Below are 16,113 nucleotides of genomic sequence, written 5' to 3'. Positions count from 1 at the left end.
TCTATAAATAAATCCGTCTTAAAGATAAACTGCAGTTATATGTCTTTTTTTCCCTAGTACCTATTGTTGTAATCAAGACGCAAAAGCAAAGCTACGTGTTCTCTACATGATTAACTCCGTAGATTCAATGGTACATTCCAAACAGGCCATCTTTCTGAGGAACGTTAACTGTTCAGCAGGGCTGCTGAAAGAGGACAGTTGAGGGAGAGCTAACAGAAAGCATCATGGCTTCGACCGAGATAGCAAGGCAAGCTGTAAGTCTTCTGTTTTACTTTTAAACGCATCCATCAGCCTAAATATGAATTAGTTTTACGTTTAATGTGCGTCAAGGATATGTTAGATGGAATTAGGTGTTAATAAGGAACTCCCCGCATTTTTTGTGCCTTTCAGAAATTCGCGGCATCATAGCTAAACCAGTGTAATGTCACTGTATTGACCAAAACACCCCAAATATGCTTTGGATATTCATTTAGAGCTGTGCCTTTGTAAAATTGTAGATAGGAGTACCTGGTCTTAGCTTTTGTATTGTATTCTTAATCGAGAACAACGCCTTTATCTCCATGCTGGTTACAGCTAGCTTAATTATCTCATTAACGAAACTGCGCCTGGTAGAATTATTAGTTTTTCATTGCCGTCGTAACAAAAATGTCGTATATTTAAAAGGTTTAATCAATACAAATCCCCCCGTAGGCCATTCATTCTGAACGCCCCCATTTCAGCTCAGCTTCAGTGTTCATTTCCGTTCTGTTCTGTCATGTAAATCCCGTTAACTTTCAACGGGCGTTGTCTAAAAGTAAACAATATTTCTTGGTTACTATTACTTAGTAGTAATGCATATAAACAAGCGGTTTTAAAGCTATGCTAGGACAAAGTGTGCTGCTCTTTTTTTTAAGGGAGAAAGGAAACCACTTAGTCCAGAGGGAGTGCTTAGAATAGCAAGGTTGTCCAGTTTTATATCCCTTTGTGGCTCCAATGAATGAAGCAGATTATGTTGAGAGAAGATGCCTGCGATTTATAAAGTGTTTAGTCTCTCATTTCCTTCACACCTTCAGCTATTTGACCCCAATTCAGCCCCTTTAAAACAATCTGCCGCTTCCAAGTACCACCAGCTTGCACAGTTATTTTAAAATGACTTCTCAGAGTTTTTCTTTTCCCTCCTTTAAAGCCATCACCGTATTGGACAACACTGTGTTATGTTCAGCCACATAATGGCTGCTTGTGTTCATTTTAGCTTGTGGAGAGCTCTTGCTTTTGGCATGCAATGTACATTCTTTGCTTTTCCTGAATGCAGACATTGGCTCTCAATGTGAGACTCTCGAGCAATCTGCCAGCTACCCTCCCAAATATGCAACAACAGTGCTTTATAGCTTTGTCTTCCGAGCTATTCTGGTCCAGAAAGCAGAGCGCATAGAGGTGCAATCAGCCTAAAACCAATAGTTCACATGATGCACAGCAGACTAAACGGTTTCAACTATTTGCTCCTGTAAGGGAATCTACAAGTGGTTGAAAAATGTTTGTGTTGTGTAATTTAAATGTTGCTTTGAGTCAAATTTAACTTCCAATGTGATTTTTAGGCCTTTTTGCACTTTTATTTTAACTTATAGATAAAATCCTCACATCAGTGCAACCATTCTACAATTAAAATTCAAAGTTTTTAGTATAAAACTAAATAATTCTTTCTGAATAAATTAAACACATTTTAAACGTTTGGAAGGCAGTAATGCCTGCAAATTGACATCACGATTTACCATTTAGTTCCTCAGCAGCCAATAACGCTTTATATCCTGACGTTTTAAAGTCTACATCCTCTGGTTTTCTTACTATTGCTTTAGGTTTCTGTCAACTCAAAGTGCTAAGTTTATGGCAGATATATATATATATTTTTAAAGTTTTGCTAAAAATAAAAATCTAATTATGTAGAGGAACAGTTTTAATCTCCAAATAATTATTCACTCCTGCTTTCTGCTCATAGATTTGACATGAAACCAACACTAGTCCATATATGTACAATGTGGTTTTGTTTAGCCTCAACTAACGGAAGAAAGCTGCTCAGAAAACAGGAAGTGAATGAGACCTCACCTGCATAGTCTCACATTCTAGCATAAGCAGATATGGTGGAGGACGAGGTAACATGGCTGTCTTTCTATGGTTCTGTACTGTAGCATTGAAAATTTGCATGTTGAGAACTGTGAGGAACTCTTGAAGACAAAGAAGGAAAAGCAAAGCCTGTGCTTGATGTCGTTCTTTCCTTTCAGGGTGAAGGCGCTCGTGCTGTGCCTCTGTCCGGCCATGTTGGCTTTGACAGTATGCCTGACCAGCTGGTCAACAAGTCTGTCAATCACGGCTTCTGCTTCAACATTCTGTGTGTTGGTGAGTATGTGTTTATCTTATATCTTTGGGTTAACAAATGCTTTCTTGTCTCTTTAAAGTTGAAATATGTAAAATACGCCTGAAAAGACCGGGCTCCATTTTTGACAGTCACACTGAGTCTGCTGGCTTTGACATTTTACATTTAGGTACATTTCACCTTTTTAAGAATAAAATAATAAATGGATATTTATTTAAACTTAATTGTTATTGTGAATCAAAGAAAGCTGATTCGCCGTTTCAACCCCTGACGGGATGTGGCAAAAGGTGAACTACTAATGGATTTGATGTTTTGGGGGTGATACTCAGATCTATGTATTAGCATTTGCGAGAATGTTTGGTTTGGAGATGGGGGGACCTAAAATGCTGTGAGTCGTCAAATGAAGACCTCTTGTGTTTTAAGGTGAGACCGGTTTGGGCAAATCCACCCTCATGGACACACTGTTCAACACCAAGTTTGAGGGGGAGCCGACCCAGCACAATCAGCCGGGAGTCACCCTGAAGTCCAACACCTACGAACTTCAGGAAAGCAACGTGCGCCTTAAACTCACTATGGTCAATACTGTGGGTTTTGGAGACCAGATAAATAAAGAAGACAGGTAAAGCAGACCTTTGTGTCTTTTGTTAGCCAAAATTTAAATTGTTGCTAAAATAGCTTTTGAAGGCTTGAAGCATTTGCAATTTTGACCTGACCTGTATTCTCTTAAAAAAATAGAAACCTGATTGAGGGGATAATCCTCCTGGTATTAGAAGTTGGTGTTTTGTGAGCTTGCTTGTAGTTGTTGAAAGTGTCCACCGGGTTTTTATTACGATGCTTACTCCAGAGAGCAGTTGTAAACTCTGTTTTGGGGTAGGGAAGTCCAATCATACAAATGTTTCTGGTAATTGTGTTCACTAAATTAACCTTAGAGGTTTAAAGGTCAGTTTTTACAGGATAAAAACCATAACGTTTGACTGATTATGACGATTTCTCTGGTAAAAAAAAATGAACTAAACGACTTGATGTTATAGAAACCTTGCAGTATTTAAGGTTACAAATAGCAATTCCTTATGTAGTTTTTGATTTAAGTGTTTTTTGGGAGTTAAATGAGGCTTTTTGCATAGTTTTTAGTGAACGTTACTGTTCTACCATAAGCCATGATGTGGTTTACTGGAGGGATGAAACGGGGGAGAACAGGAAATACTAAAACCAGTTTCCTGTCTCTTTTCTTGTTCAGTTACAAGTCCATTGTGGAGTTCATCGATGCACAGTTTGAAGCATATCTTCAGGAGGAACTCAAAATCAAGCGCACACTTCACAGTTACCACGACACCCGCATCCACGCATGCCTGTACTTCATCGCACCAACTGGACACTCACTCAAGTCCCTGGACTTGGTGACCATGAAGAAGCTTGACAGCAAGGTCAGGTTTGTTTTATCAATCACAAATCTGTGTTATGCTATGTTCACACTGGACTCGGTGACATGCGTTCAAGTGACCAATTCCAATTAAAACAGCTTCCACATTTAAAACTCCTGCATTCACGGGTAGCTATGCAAGTTTTTAAGTCAGTTTTCAGGCTCTAGATACCAAAGGCGTGGCAATTGAATGCGTGTTCAAAGTTAAAACAGTTAATCTTTGACCAATCAGGAGCTCGAGTTTGGTAGTGATGAATTGATGGCGTCCTTCTTAATTGATGGAAGGACTAACCATGTCATGTGGTAAAAGTCTTCTGGGCGTTGGACACATTTGTTTACTGCATACCTATTGAAATGCTCTGTTTGTGACTTCTGCCTCAGTTGTGTGTGCTCCTTCCTCTGGGGCTGATTTACATGATCCTCTTTGATTTGCTATAAAGGGATCAGTCAGTGTTTGCCAGAGAAACTGAGCCCTTCATGCAGTCTGATCCAGACCAGAGCTTCCTCTGTTTAGAAAATCAAGCAGGGCGGTGTTTAAATACTGCTTTTGTTGGGGAGGGTTAGGGATATCCCTGAGCAAGACACTTGGTCCCCTAACAATGCACTGATACTTCAAAATTATTTAGACTTATAAAGACATTTAGTATGAATAATTTGAGAATAACTTTCCTGTTTGTTTCTACTTCAAATTTATACAATCGTTTCTGTTTGAAGAACATTTAAAGCAGTTTTTTTTGTCTTTTTACCCAACTCTGTGTTGGCAACTTGTTGTTGAAGAAAATTTGAAGGTAAAGAAGTGGTTGTTTTAGTCCATTTTATGCCAAGTGGTTTCTTTAAATGAGCTGCTACTCCAGAGTGCTTTGATTTATAATGTGTTTCCAACATAACATTTATTTTTCCAAAACACTTCTATTGCAATCTAAATTAGGAGCACCATCAGGAGCCTTTTAAGAGACGGCTTGAATCTGGTCTATATTTAGATGGTGAGGAAGCTAAACTACTCAGATATGCAGCAGAATGTCTTATGGATGAACCTTTAAAGTTCATTTTCTCTGAAGAACCAAAACCCTGCGACTCAATTTTTAGATACCGGTACACTCCTGAAACGCGTCTGCCTCGTATGTCTGTCCCACTTCAGGTCTCTCTTCTTCACTGCAGGTCAATATTATCCCAATCATTGCAAAATCAGATGCCATCTCCAAGAGCGAACTGGCCAAGTTCAAGATCAAAATCACCAGTGAGCTGGTCAGCAATGGCGTCCAGATCTACCAGTTCCCTACGGATGATGAGTCTGTGGCAGAGATCAACTCCACCATGAATGTAGGACTCTCTTCTTTGTAGTTTACTCTGTCTTTACAAGAGATTGGCTGCTTTTGTGTTTTATCATGTTCTTGTGGCAATTTTCTGATGATGGAGGGCACACATAAAAAGAAAGAATTAAGATGCACCGTTTTTTAGATGCATCAGAATACATTTACAAGAGATCCATGTACGTCTTCAATACTTAAAAACTAGCTCTATTACTGCTCGCCTGTTTTTGCACTGGTAATGTTAGCGTGGGAAATAGGAGCGGGGTTGGTCCTAAATTCAGAGGTGAATGTCTGATGAACTACTGCAGCTCTGGAGAAATTATGTCCTAGAAAACGACACACATTATTTTTATTTTTGGCTTAATCATAAAATAATAATAATACATTACCTTTGGTATACTAAAGAACACATTTTTTTTTATTAAATATGAGTTATTTTTGCATCTAATTTTCCTACCCAGAAGTAAAGCAACTCGGTCTCTGAGGCCCCGCCTTTGCTCCGAATGGGTGCCGCCCATTTCATGACGTCATCCTAGAGCCAGCCTCAGGAGCGTGTTTGCATCTCGTCCACAAAAACAAACAACATCCGAACTTCTGCAAAGAGGGATGTGGATATTCTGCATAAAAAATGAAAACGTTTTTGCTGATCACCGCTAGCTCCATTGAGAAAGTGTGTGTGTATGTTAGCCTGGGGGGGGTGCTAACAGCACAGGCTCTTCCTGGATGGGGCTGTTCCTCACTGGTCTATGTCACAATGTGAGGACCCGTTTGTTTTTGTGGATTGGGAGGGGCTGGTGCTCAGAGAGCAGGGATACTCAGAAATGAATGGATCAAAATACCGCTTTGGGGTTGTTTTTAGTGAGGAATGACCATTATAATACACTAAAAGTTGATTTTGCATGATATGGGTCCTTTTGAAAGAAAAAGATGATTGGAGTGGGACTTTAAGATGGTTAAGGGATGAAGCCCAAAGTTTTTCTTCAATTTCTTATCAAAGCACCTGGTCGTTTAAATCAGAACGGCTCGTTTTCACTTCTCAGACAGTTTGGAAGCCACAGAATACTACAGGAAAGAGCCCGTCTTCTCTAAACATGTGAACCACAGCTTTTTTTTGTGCTCATTATTAACCCTCATCTTTAGATGTAGCTGATTGTGTTTAACTTCCTCCTCTCTGGTTTTCCTGTTCATTAAATTCAAACCAGTAAAACATTTATTTATTTAAAAAAACTTCCAAAGTTGAGGGGTGTCTGTTGCCTGCTCTTTTCATTGAGTGTGTTTCAGGAGAATCTCCAGCTGTACTTTTCACCGTGCTTTACCCTCTGCTTTCCAGAGCCATTTGCCCTTCGCCGTGGTGGGGAGCACAGAGGAAGTGAAGATTGGGAATAAAATGGTGAAAGCTCGGCAGTACCCCTGGGGGACAGTGCAGGGTAAGCCTGGGTTACATCCTGTACAGGAAATGAAGCACGCTCCCTCATGACAAAGCTGTTGCAGCAGCTACTCCCTCTCTTTGTTGGTTGAGCTCGGCTCTAGCAGCTGCTGTAAAATACATGACTGTTATGTAACCTCACTTAGTTTAAGGACAGTTGCACTCTGCACAGGAGAAGCAGCAACTTGCTTTGTTGTGTTTACATTTAAAATAACAGGGTTGAAAATGGGGCCATATTTGTTTGTTTTCTGTTATGCATTTTGCATGTTTTAAGGATATATGTTCAGGCTTGATGGCGTGTCGTGTAGAAAAATTTAAAACTAGTAATGGCATAAAATGCCAACCTTTATCCAGATCCGGTTTTTGTGATTCATTTTATTTATTATGATCAGATAGTGTAAAGCTTTTGCTAGTTACTTTAAAAGTCTACATTGTTTTCCACAATATAAAGGTGAAAGGAATCTAAGGGGAAAATAAGTCAAAATTGGGGAATCTTCACTTGTAGCATTTTTGAATCTTTAGAAACAGCTACTACAACTTCAGTTTTTCTCAGTTTCCTTTGCAGCTCTGACATACAAAGGATTCAGGTTTGAAGACATGAGGCAGGAAGTCCTGCTGCTCCTCTGATGTTGGTTATCTTGTCTTAGGTTTTTCCTCATTTTGTTGTTAATATGAAAAGCATTTCCTCTTTGTTTCACCTCCGTTCTGCTACATTTTCTTCACTTACTGATAGATGTTGTTCTTGCATATCTGGACAGATATGATCTCCATAATAACCTGCCTAATTTTGCAGTTTTAAACATTTAGTGGCATTTTTCTGTTGGAGGACTTATATTTATGAAACTAAGCTTAAAATTGCATTTCTGAGTATTTCTGTATTTTAATTGTTGTGAATCAGGAGCAAACGAAAAAACATTCTGTTGGCAAAAGCTTCTTTGTGACGTGCAAAATGTAGTGGGCAGGCCACAAGCTCTCCGCTCTGCTCCACTTCACGACGGGTAGTGGAAGGGGGGCGGAGCTGTTTCGCGCCAATAATTCCAAAGTGAATTTCTGATGAACTACTGCAGCTCTGCAGAAACTATGTCTAGAAATTGACACAGGTTTTTTTTAATGCTGGCTTAAAAGGGCACAATCATAATTAAAAGACTGGAAACGCTTTTAAGATAGATCAAAAAATGATCAGAGTGGGACTTTATTGTATTAATTTGGTGATAATGATTTTGATGTGCTCTGACCACAAAAAAAGTCATTAAAAGCAATCTTTTTTTAACATAAAAGTTTCTTTTATTTTCTTTAAATGAACAAAAGTCATCTTGGATAGGGCTGTCCCTTCTCATTTGAACAAACTTTTGACCTACAACAGTAAAAGGTGTCCATAAACTTTGGAATATACTGTGTGTACCTTCTAATTTCAACAAAAAGCGTTTCTTAATATTTAGGATTTCCATTGATTACTTTAGAGAAAGTTGCAAAGTAATGAAAAACTGCTCAAACTCTTTGACCCACTTCTGGGTTTGGTGTGTTGATTTTTATTCATTTAAATGTGGGATTTAACTTTTAAAGCCTGAATTGATGTCTAAGTCTTATCGACCTCATCAAGACTCTGTTTCCCCTCCTGTTTACAGAAATATGATCATCCTAAAACTACAGATTCTTTTTTTGTTTTGAATGAAATCTTTGTTTTGCTTCAGCTGAGGTCAGTCCAAACTTGTGACGTGCTCACATGATCCCACATGAATCCCGGTTTCCAATAATAGAATTAGAGAAAAACCACAAACAAAACATAAACACTCCTGGGCTGTGTACGATAGAATTTGAAGGGAAAGCTCTTTTCCATTTATTTTGACATATTGTCTGTCCTGTTTGTGTCTGTCATAGTTGCAGGGGTATGTTTTAGTAAAACAGGCTCGTGCTTTTCTCCTCTGTCTTGCAGTGGAAAATGAAAATCACTGTGATTTTGTGAAACTCAGAGAAATGCTCATCAGGGTCAACATGGAGGACCTGAGAGAACAAACCCACACACGGCATTATGAGCTCTATCGCCGCTGCAAACTCGAAGAGATGGGCTTTAAGGACACGGACCCTGACAGCAAGCCCTTCAGGTAGTACAGTCACTCACCTTTCTTGTGCTGCTATCAGGGATTTTCTTTCTGTCTTATCATTTCTCTTTCATTGTGTTAGTCTGCAAGAAACGTATGAAGCAAAACGGAACGAGTTCATGGGAGAACTGCAGAAGAAAGAAGAAGAAATGAGACAGATGTTCGTCCAGAGAGTTAAAGAGAAAGAAGCCGAGCTCAAAGAAGCAGAGAAGGAGGTACCCGCCATTCTCACCTCTGGTTCTCTTTACTCACATCAACTGCAATACACATGTAAATATTATCAGCTCTAAACCGGTTCACGACAAAGTGCTGTTTCCTTTCAATGCTGCATAGCTGCACGAGAAGTTTGACCGTCTGAAGAAGCTTCACCAGGACGAGAAAAAGAAGCTGGAGGAGAAGAAGAAGGCCCTGGATGATGAAGTCAACACGTTCAAACAGAAAAAGACTGCAGCCGAGCTTTTGCTGAACCAAGCCCAGCAGGCAGGGGGCTCCACTACGCTCAAGAGGGATAAAGAGAGGAAAAAGTAAGTATTGCACTTTGACCCTCACTTCCCCAGGTGCAGGAGATCCCATTAATCCTCATGAAGCTTTAGAACCAAGTTGTTCTGGACCAAAAAGAACAGAAAGGAGATGATCAAAATCCAAACAATAGCAAAAGAATTCATTGATTCCTCTCAGTTAACGTTAACAATTGGAAATGTATGAAGTCCTATAAAAAGTCTTTATCTAAATGTTTTCTTTACTCAGCTCCTATTACTGGTCCCGGCCTTCAATACCATGCCGACATACTTAAAACTATTCATAGCTCATTATCAAACTTAGAATAAGTGAAGCCCAAGGCGGTGCAGTCTGAAAATGAGGAAAAATCACTAATCAAGATATTGATTCTATAACAGAGTAGCAGGAGAAATGTAACTCCTTTCACTACCATCTAATGATGGTTTGCTAACAGATTTTCTCCCCAATACTACCTGTGATTAACAGGTGTATGAAGCTGTTTCTCATAACTTGCCTCAAGCGTGTTCAGCTGCTGTCTGCACTACTTTTGACCATGGCTACGTTCACACTGCAGGCTGAAATGACCCAATTCTGATTTTTTTGCCCCTATGCAACCTGTATATGACGTTTTAAAATGTGACCCAGGCCACTTGGGTATGTGGTCCTGAATCCGATACGTATCCGATCTTTTCAAATGCGACCGCTGTCTGACCGGCCAGACCACATGTATCCGACCCGTACGTCACTGATACGCTACAAACGTCATAATTCTGCAAGAACATAAACATCAACCATGGCGGACGATGCATCAGAGACCAGTCAGTGGAAGGGAAGCTTGGTCACCGATTGTATTAATATTTGGGGTGACAGCTCCATTCAGGCCAAACTCCAGGGCTCTTATCGCAACCGGGCGGTTTTTGAAAATATTTCCAGTGAAATGGCAGAGCGTGGTGTTGAACCTTTCCCGCGATGACTTTTTTTTTCCTCCTTTTCCGACCGTGGTCAGAAGTGCGGGGGACCAAAGGCGGATCCTCCCTCCGGGATTCACTTAGATTCTCCAGAACGCGTTAATAAAGAATCAATAGCATTTATTCCGGGGGAAGCCTTCTTATAGTACCGTTCTCCTTCCTCCCTAACACACAACATGAATGCGCGCCCCCACTGCCCCTCTCACTCCCTACCTCGCTGCACGCGCTCTCTCTTACACACACGCGCGCGTGCGGCCCCAGCACATTCACATCCCCATTCCACAACAGTGGGTACAGACGATCCTGGCTCCAATGCCTTCTTAAAATGAGAAGATTGTAATTATGCTGGCTCCTTTGTGAAAGTAAATTTAATAATGCAAAAAGTGCTCCGCTGTTGAAAACACTGTTGTTGACATCCATTGCTAACGTTAGCTACTTCCGCAAACAACAAGTGACGTCGTTCACCGTTGAGTACTCTTCTGCGCATGCGGGTCACTTCTGGGTAATTTCACGTTCACACAGGAGATCTCAAAAATCCGCATTTAATTGGAAATGTGAACGGCCTTGCAAAAAAATCAGAATTTTTCAAAAAATCGGAATTGAGCATTAAGCCCTGGAGTGTGAACGTAGTCCATGTCGTTCCTTTTATGTTGAATCTCACCCTCTGGTTCTGTGTTAAAGCCAATGTGCCTTTAATAAGAAAAAGGAAGTCAACATTTGCACTGGGAGGGCCTTTGTGCTTCACTTCCTCCATTTTTCCTCCAAATTCACTTTTTTGTTCTATGCCCTCGGCTAGTTCTTTCTTCCTTCAACCGATGCAAGTTGATTTCTCTAGTAAATTAACCTGGAGGGGTGTTAACTGAGTAATGCTGGGGTTGACCTCGTATGCACACATGTATGAACCCTCAGGCAAATGTCCTGCTCTTTGTTTTTTTTCTGTTCCCAGAATGCAGCTGTTTGCTGCTGCTTGTTTGGCATGTGTGTGTCATTCCAGTGCATGTTTCATCATTTTAGTAACCCCCCCCCCCCTATACTTCCCCCACATTGGCTGCATGTTGCATGAGGCACACAGTTTAGTAACATTCAGTTTTGATTAATACCAAAAGGAAAAATCATTACCTGCATTGGTTTAACCCTTTAACACCGGAGATGTCACCAAAATGAACACCCACTTTTTGACATACTGTCAATCATCACCTGTCAACACAATCGACGTGAATCAGCTGATTCTGACACCTTTAAGATGCTTTGTGAACTATGGAAAAACTATGGACTCTCACTTATTTATGTCTGCATTTTGGCACAGCCATTTGTTTGATCTGTGGGCAGATAGAAAACTTGACCAAATATGTGTTTGTTGAAATGTCAACCAGCAGACAGGCTCCCTGTTTGATCCACTGTTGCCTCTTCAAATCCACAATGAGCTCCATTTATGTGGTCATCCTTCCTGACTCCACCCCCTCGCATTACAAAGAGCCATTCAGGCCTGAATCATCCCAGCAGAGGAGCAAACAGCCTGAGGACACACATCTCTGTTTGAAGAGACGGCATGTGTTGTTGCTCGCTTAGACATATGAAGAACAACACCACCCATCCTTTTGAGTGAAAACAAAAGACCAAAGAGCAGAGCGATGTGTGTCCCGCTGTTTGAAACATCAATGCTGCTGAGATTAAGAGGATTTTTGAGCTCATTAGGGGGGGGGGGTATACTATAGAATTAGATTAAAATATGGTTGTTTTATGTAGACGCACAAACCCCCTCAAAAGCATGTTGTTTTTTGTGAATGCGCCTCATGTTTAAGTGCCGTCACTGATGTATAACTGTTTGAAAAAGACAATAACAATGCTTCTTTCTTATTTCCAGCTAAGGATCCCTGTTAAAAGCCTGCTCCCTTATGGCCACCCTGCTGTGAATGAGCCCCCCCTTCCCATCATTCCCCACAGTTCTCCTCCCTCACATCACCCTCCACCCCTTCACCCCCCCCCCCCCACCCTCTCCTGTGGAAGATGCTGGGCATTGCTATTTGTTTGTGTTTGCCATCACCCCCCTCCCCCCTCCATGAATGATGCTTATGCAGGTTGTCGTTCAAGCATTCATTCATTTAGCTTTTGATGTTTTTTATGCAAAGTTAAGAAGTGCATTCCTTTTTTACGTGTCCTATTCAGCCATTCTTTGCATGACTCGGATTGATTAAAGTATTAACAAACATGACTACTGGTGTGACAGGCAGACGTGTGTCGAGGCTAAAGAGAAACGGCAACCAGAGCGGCTCATTTATTCTGGCTTTAAAGGCATGTTAATCCCTCTATAAAAAATCTATGTGGAAAACTGAGAACCTGGTTTTAACCTCTTAGCTCCCAGGAATTAGACATCTGCAAAAACAAAAAGATTTCTTTATTTCTTTGAATTCTGCTCCCAGTATCAGCTCTGCTTCCCTTTAGCCTGGTGCATGAGTTCATATGAGCCCAGTCTTCTCTCATACCTCATTCATTGGCGTGTGTTATGTGCATACTTGTATTAGCTTCCACATTTGCACTTTGTTTTATTCCCAAATGTGATGTATTGTTTTTTTTTAATATAGTGTTTTCAGTGCAATTGAAACTTCTTTTTTTGTACCTATTGTGAAGGCACATTTTAAAGGCAAGTCAACATCCTGTCTGTTTTCCTGCAGGGACCGCTGATGTTTATGTCAACATTGCGTAACAAAAAAAAAATTCTTTTAAGAAAATAAAGACCAGTTTGTCACCAAATGAAGCAGCTGTGGCTATAATCATTGTGTACGACAGCAATAAACTAGTGGAGACTTGATGAACGAAGCATTTCCCTCTGTGATGAACAAAGATGTCAGTAAGCAATGTGTTGGCTCACATTGAGGGTTTTGGTCATCTTGTTCTTCTTCAGCCAATTTTGAATCCTTCGATGGGTTTTCATCAGACGTACACTGACAGTGGCTATGCTTTGTTTTTCCTGCTCTACAGGTCATAGTTGATGCTAAACTACTGCGTTTATTTCATTTGTGATTCTCAACTTCTCAATTAGATTCTTATTTTACATGATGACTAAAATTGCCTTTCCGAAACATGCTAGTGATTTAAACTGAACAAAAGTAGAACTTTAATTCTTAGTTCCTACTTTTAAACTTTTTCCCCCTAAAATACAAATGAACTTGATAAATCAGTGTGGGATTTATTTGAATAAAGTTGTATTTGATATTTGTTAAAATCCAGCCTTCCTTTAGTCGTTTTAACCGGCCAGAAATAAGTGTGTGCATCAAAGGTTCAGCCCCGCCAGAGGCGTCTGGTCCCCGCTCTGAGCTCACTGCTCTGTGTGGTTTCCTTTGCAGTAATCCCTGGCTCTGCACTGAGTAGGTCCTCAGAACTCCAGCTTTGCTTTCTGGGTACACTGATACCCCCAATGTGACCGGAGGCTTTGGGGACCCCGCCCTTCAGTGTGTCTTCTGTCGTGTGTGTTTACTTGGATTAATCCTGATCTTTCACACCTTTCTTTTTTTCACTTTAGCTGTGCCTTAGAGGAAGTTTGTACTTTTTAGCCAGGGTTGGACAATCATTTTAATTATATGAACTAAAATATTTTAACCTTTGATTTTATTTTTTTTAATTCAACTTTCAGGAAGTAATGGTGTTTCATGTTATTTATCCACATTTTAATATTGTCATTCAGACTCACTTGTATATCTGCTCTGTTAGTATCTGCTCTCCTCTCTAACAGGCTGCTGTTTCTCTCTCTCTCTCTCTCTCTCTTCAGCTTCTTTTAATCTGTCTTGACCACCTGAAGAGGGGGATTGCCGCTTCAGCGAGAACTGAGCTCCCTTTACCTCTTCCTGACTTTTCTTGCCGTTTCAACCTTCTATTCTTGTTGTTACATCCGCATTCTTTACATTTTTTTTTCTTTTTTTGGTGAATGATGGCCTTATGTGGACTCTCATGGTATTTCTGACCACTTAACGAAGCTCTAAACTCAGGCAGGTTGGGAACCAGACACAGTTTGCATCTGTTATCATGTCTTAATGTATATAGTGAGAATAATAGGAATGAGATGAGGGAGGGCATCTATTTTAGTCTGTGATTCAACAAAACCTGCTACTGTGCACTATGCAGGCATCGGTTCAAATGATTCCAAATGCAAAATGGGTGTAAAAGAACAAAAAGAAAACAAGCTAAAGGTTTGCTATTGAATAAATTGAGGACTGACGCCCCTCAATGCACCGTGTTCCCAGATTCACTCTTTTTTCTTTTATAAAATTCAAGTTTATTTTTAAAACTTCAATCTAATTTTCATTCTCTGAGCACCAAAATAAAATTCGTCACTTAAGAACCAAAGCAACCTTTGTGGTTCCCATGTTTACACGTCACTGTTAAATACCATGGAGGTCACATGATATGGCCTTTTCTACAACACTTCGTGCTTTAACACTTCACCAGCCTATTCTATATACATTTGTTTTTTAGTTTGTTTTTTTTTGCATGCAAATCTTTTTTTATTTTTTACTTGTTAGCATATTACTGTGCTGTTTGCCCTGCTTTAATTTTATTTCCAGAACTACAATTTGTTCCTTTTCATTGATGTTTCTCCCCTCAACATGGTGCATATTATTCATGTATATTTGCTCAGTCCCATAATTTAAGCTCCCATTTTGCCAAATGTTAGTATAAAATGAAGTTCAACTGAATTCCAGAGAAAAGTATTCAAAAATACTTGTGCATTTATATAATTTATAAGGATATATTTTGTGTATTGAAGTGGAGATTTGTTGTTTATTACCTATGATCTTTGGATGTGATGCTGGGTGTAAATCAACATTTTTGGTGTCAGGATTTGCCAGACATTTTCTGTTTTTAAGTATCAGTCATCACCTTCTTGTAGTCTAAACCTTTTACCACATTACAAGACTAATCAATACCTGTCCTTAGTTTAATACCCATGGTGTACATTTTGGATAATAAAAAAATAGACCCCAAAATGTGGCTTTACTCTCTTCTTTGGACAACACGATAAGCTATTTTTATAATGTCTGTTCATCTATTTTGCCCTAGATCTTTGTCTTTTATAAATGTCATTGTCCTTTTTATGATGAGGAGAAAATATGTTTGAAAAACACTATTTGAGATTATAGTTTATTCCAGCAAGATGTCTTTTGGGAAAAAAAATAAATGCTGATAATAAAATGCAATTGTAACACCATAATCATTTAAATATAAATATAGAACAATCTACTTATAAAACTTTGTTTAGAAGTGTCGTGTCAGTAAAGCATCAGAGCAGCTTTAGTATAATCTGGCATCAGATTATGTTAAAAATGCATCTTCAGTCACATGATGGACAAAGATGTTCAATAAGGAGAACAGACCTCTATAGTGTTGATCGCTCAGTCCCGGAGAGTCGTACTGGTGAAAGATATATCAGTTTTTATTCAAAAGAATCAATCAAAATAACATATATAGGATATTTCTATGTGGAAAAGATTTGCTCAAACATTTTAGCAACAGAGAAAAAAAACACCTGGACAAAAAATGGCAAAAACATGATTTTAAAACTAGACAAATGCTATAAACCAACTTTATTTATAGAGTACCTACATTGTATGTGTAGACTTGAGGTGCTGTACAGCCATATAAATTAAAAAAAAATGCAAATAAAAGCAAAACATAGAATCAACTAAGACGTAATGGTTTGAAAGTTACCGTGTAACATTGTTGATGCCAAACAAAGCACAGATTTTTCAAGATCAGTAAAATAGAAAAAATTACTATCCAGAGGAATAAAAGAAAGAAAAAGCCCCTTTAATGCGTGTTTAGACATTATAAGGTTTTGTATAGTTTTACTTGTAGATTCCAGAAGTTCTTCTGAAACCAAACCTTAGTGGTTTTTCTAAGTAGGTCTGGGACCATTCTGTCTATGAAGAGTCAAGTGACACTTGGGCCACAGTTTCCTCTCATTTGCAGGTACAGGTTTTGACTGCATCCATTGTAAACACCTGTACAAACAGGTGTATATAATGGATGCATGTATAAACAGAAAGATAG

The 16,113-nt window shown here is 39.4% G+C and overlaps 1 protein-coding gene across 3 annotated transcripts; it reads left to right on the top strand.

Moving 5' to 3' along the window:
• Positions 1-54: 54 nt before the first annotated feature.
• Positions 55-15,050, top strand: septin6 (septin 6). 3 transcript variants are annotated; one of them, XM_023959006.2, is made up of 10 exons: positions 55-254; positions 2,256-2,370; positions 2,771-2,966; positions 3,585-3,771; positions 4,926-5,087; positions 6,408-6,504; positions 8,437-8,605; positions 8,685-8,817; positions 8,936-9,126; positions 11,933-15,050. In XM_023959006.2, the coding sequence occupies exons 1-10, from the start codon at positions 225-227 to the stop codon at positions 11,934-11,936; spliced, it is 1,284 nt and encodes a 427-aa protein (XP_023814774.1). In that variant the 5' UTR covers positions 55-224; the 3' UTR covers positions 11,937-15,050. The 3 variants fall into 3 exon arrangements, with proteins under 3 accessions (XP_023814774.1, XP_004073124.1, XP_011478219.1); XM_004073076.4 differs by having other exon boundaries at positions 56-254; positions 13,835-15,050; XM_011479917.4 differs by having other exon boundaries at positions 56-254; positions 13,413-15,050.
• Positions 15,051-16,113: the final 1,063 nt, after the last annotated feature.

Source organism: Oryzias latipes, chromosome 10 (assembly GCF_053564925.1).
Source record: "Oryzias latipes strain Hd-rR chromosome 10, Olatipes_Hd-rR_3.1".
In the NCBI taxonomy this organism is placed as follows: domain Eukaryota; kingdom Metazoa; phylum Chordata; class Actinopteri; order Beloniformes; family Adrianichthyidae; genus Oryzias; species Oryzias latipes.
Note: the sequence above shows the minus strand (reverse complement) of the source record. Positions and strands in the feature narration are given on the sequence as shown.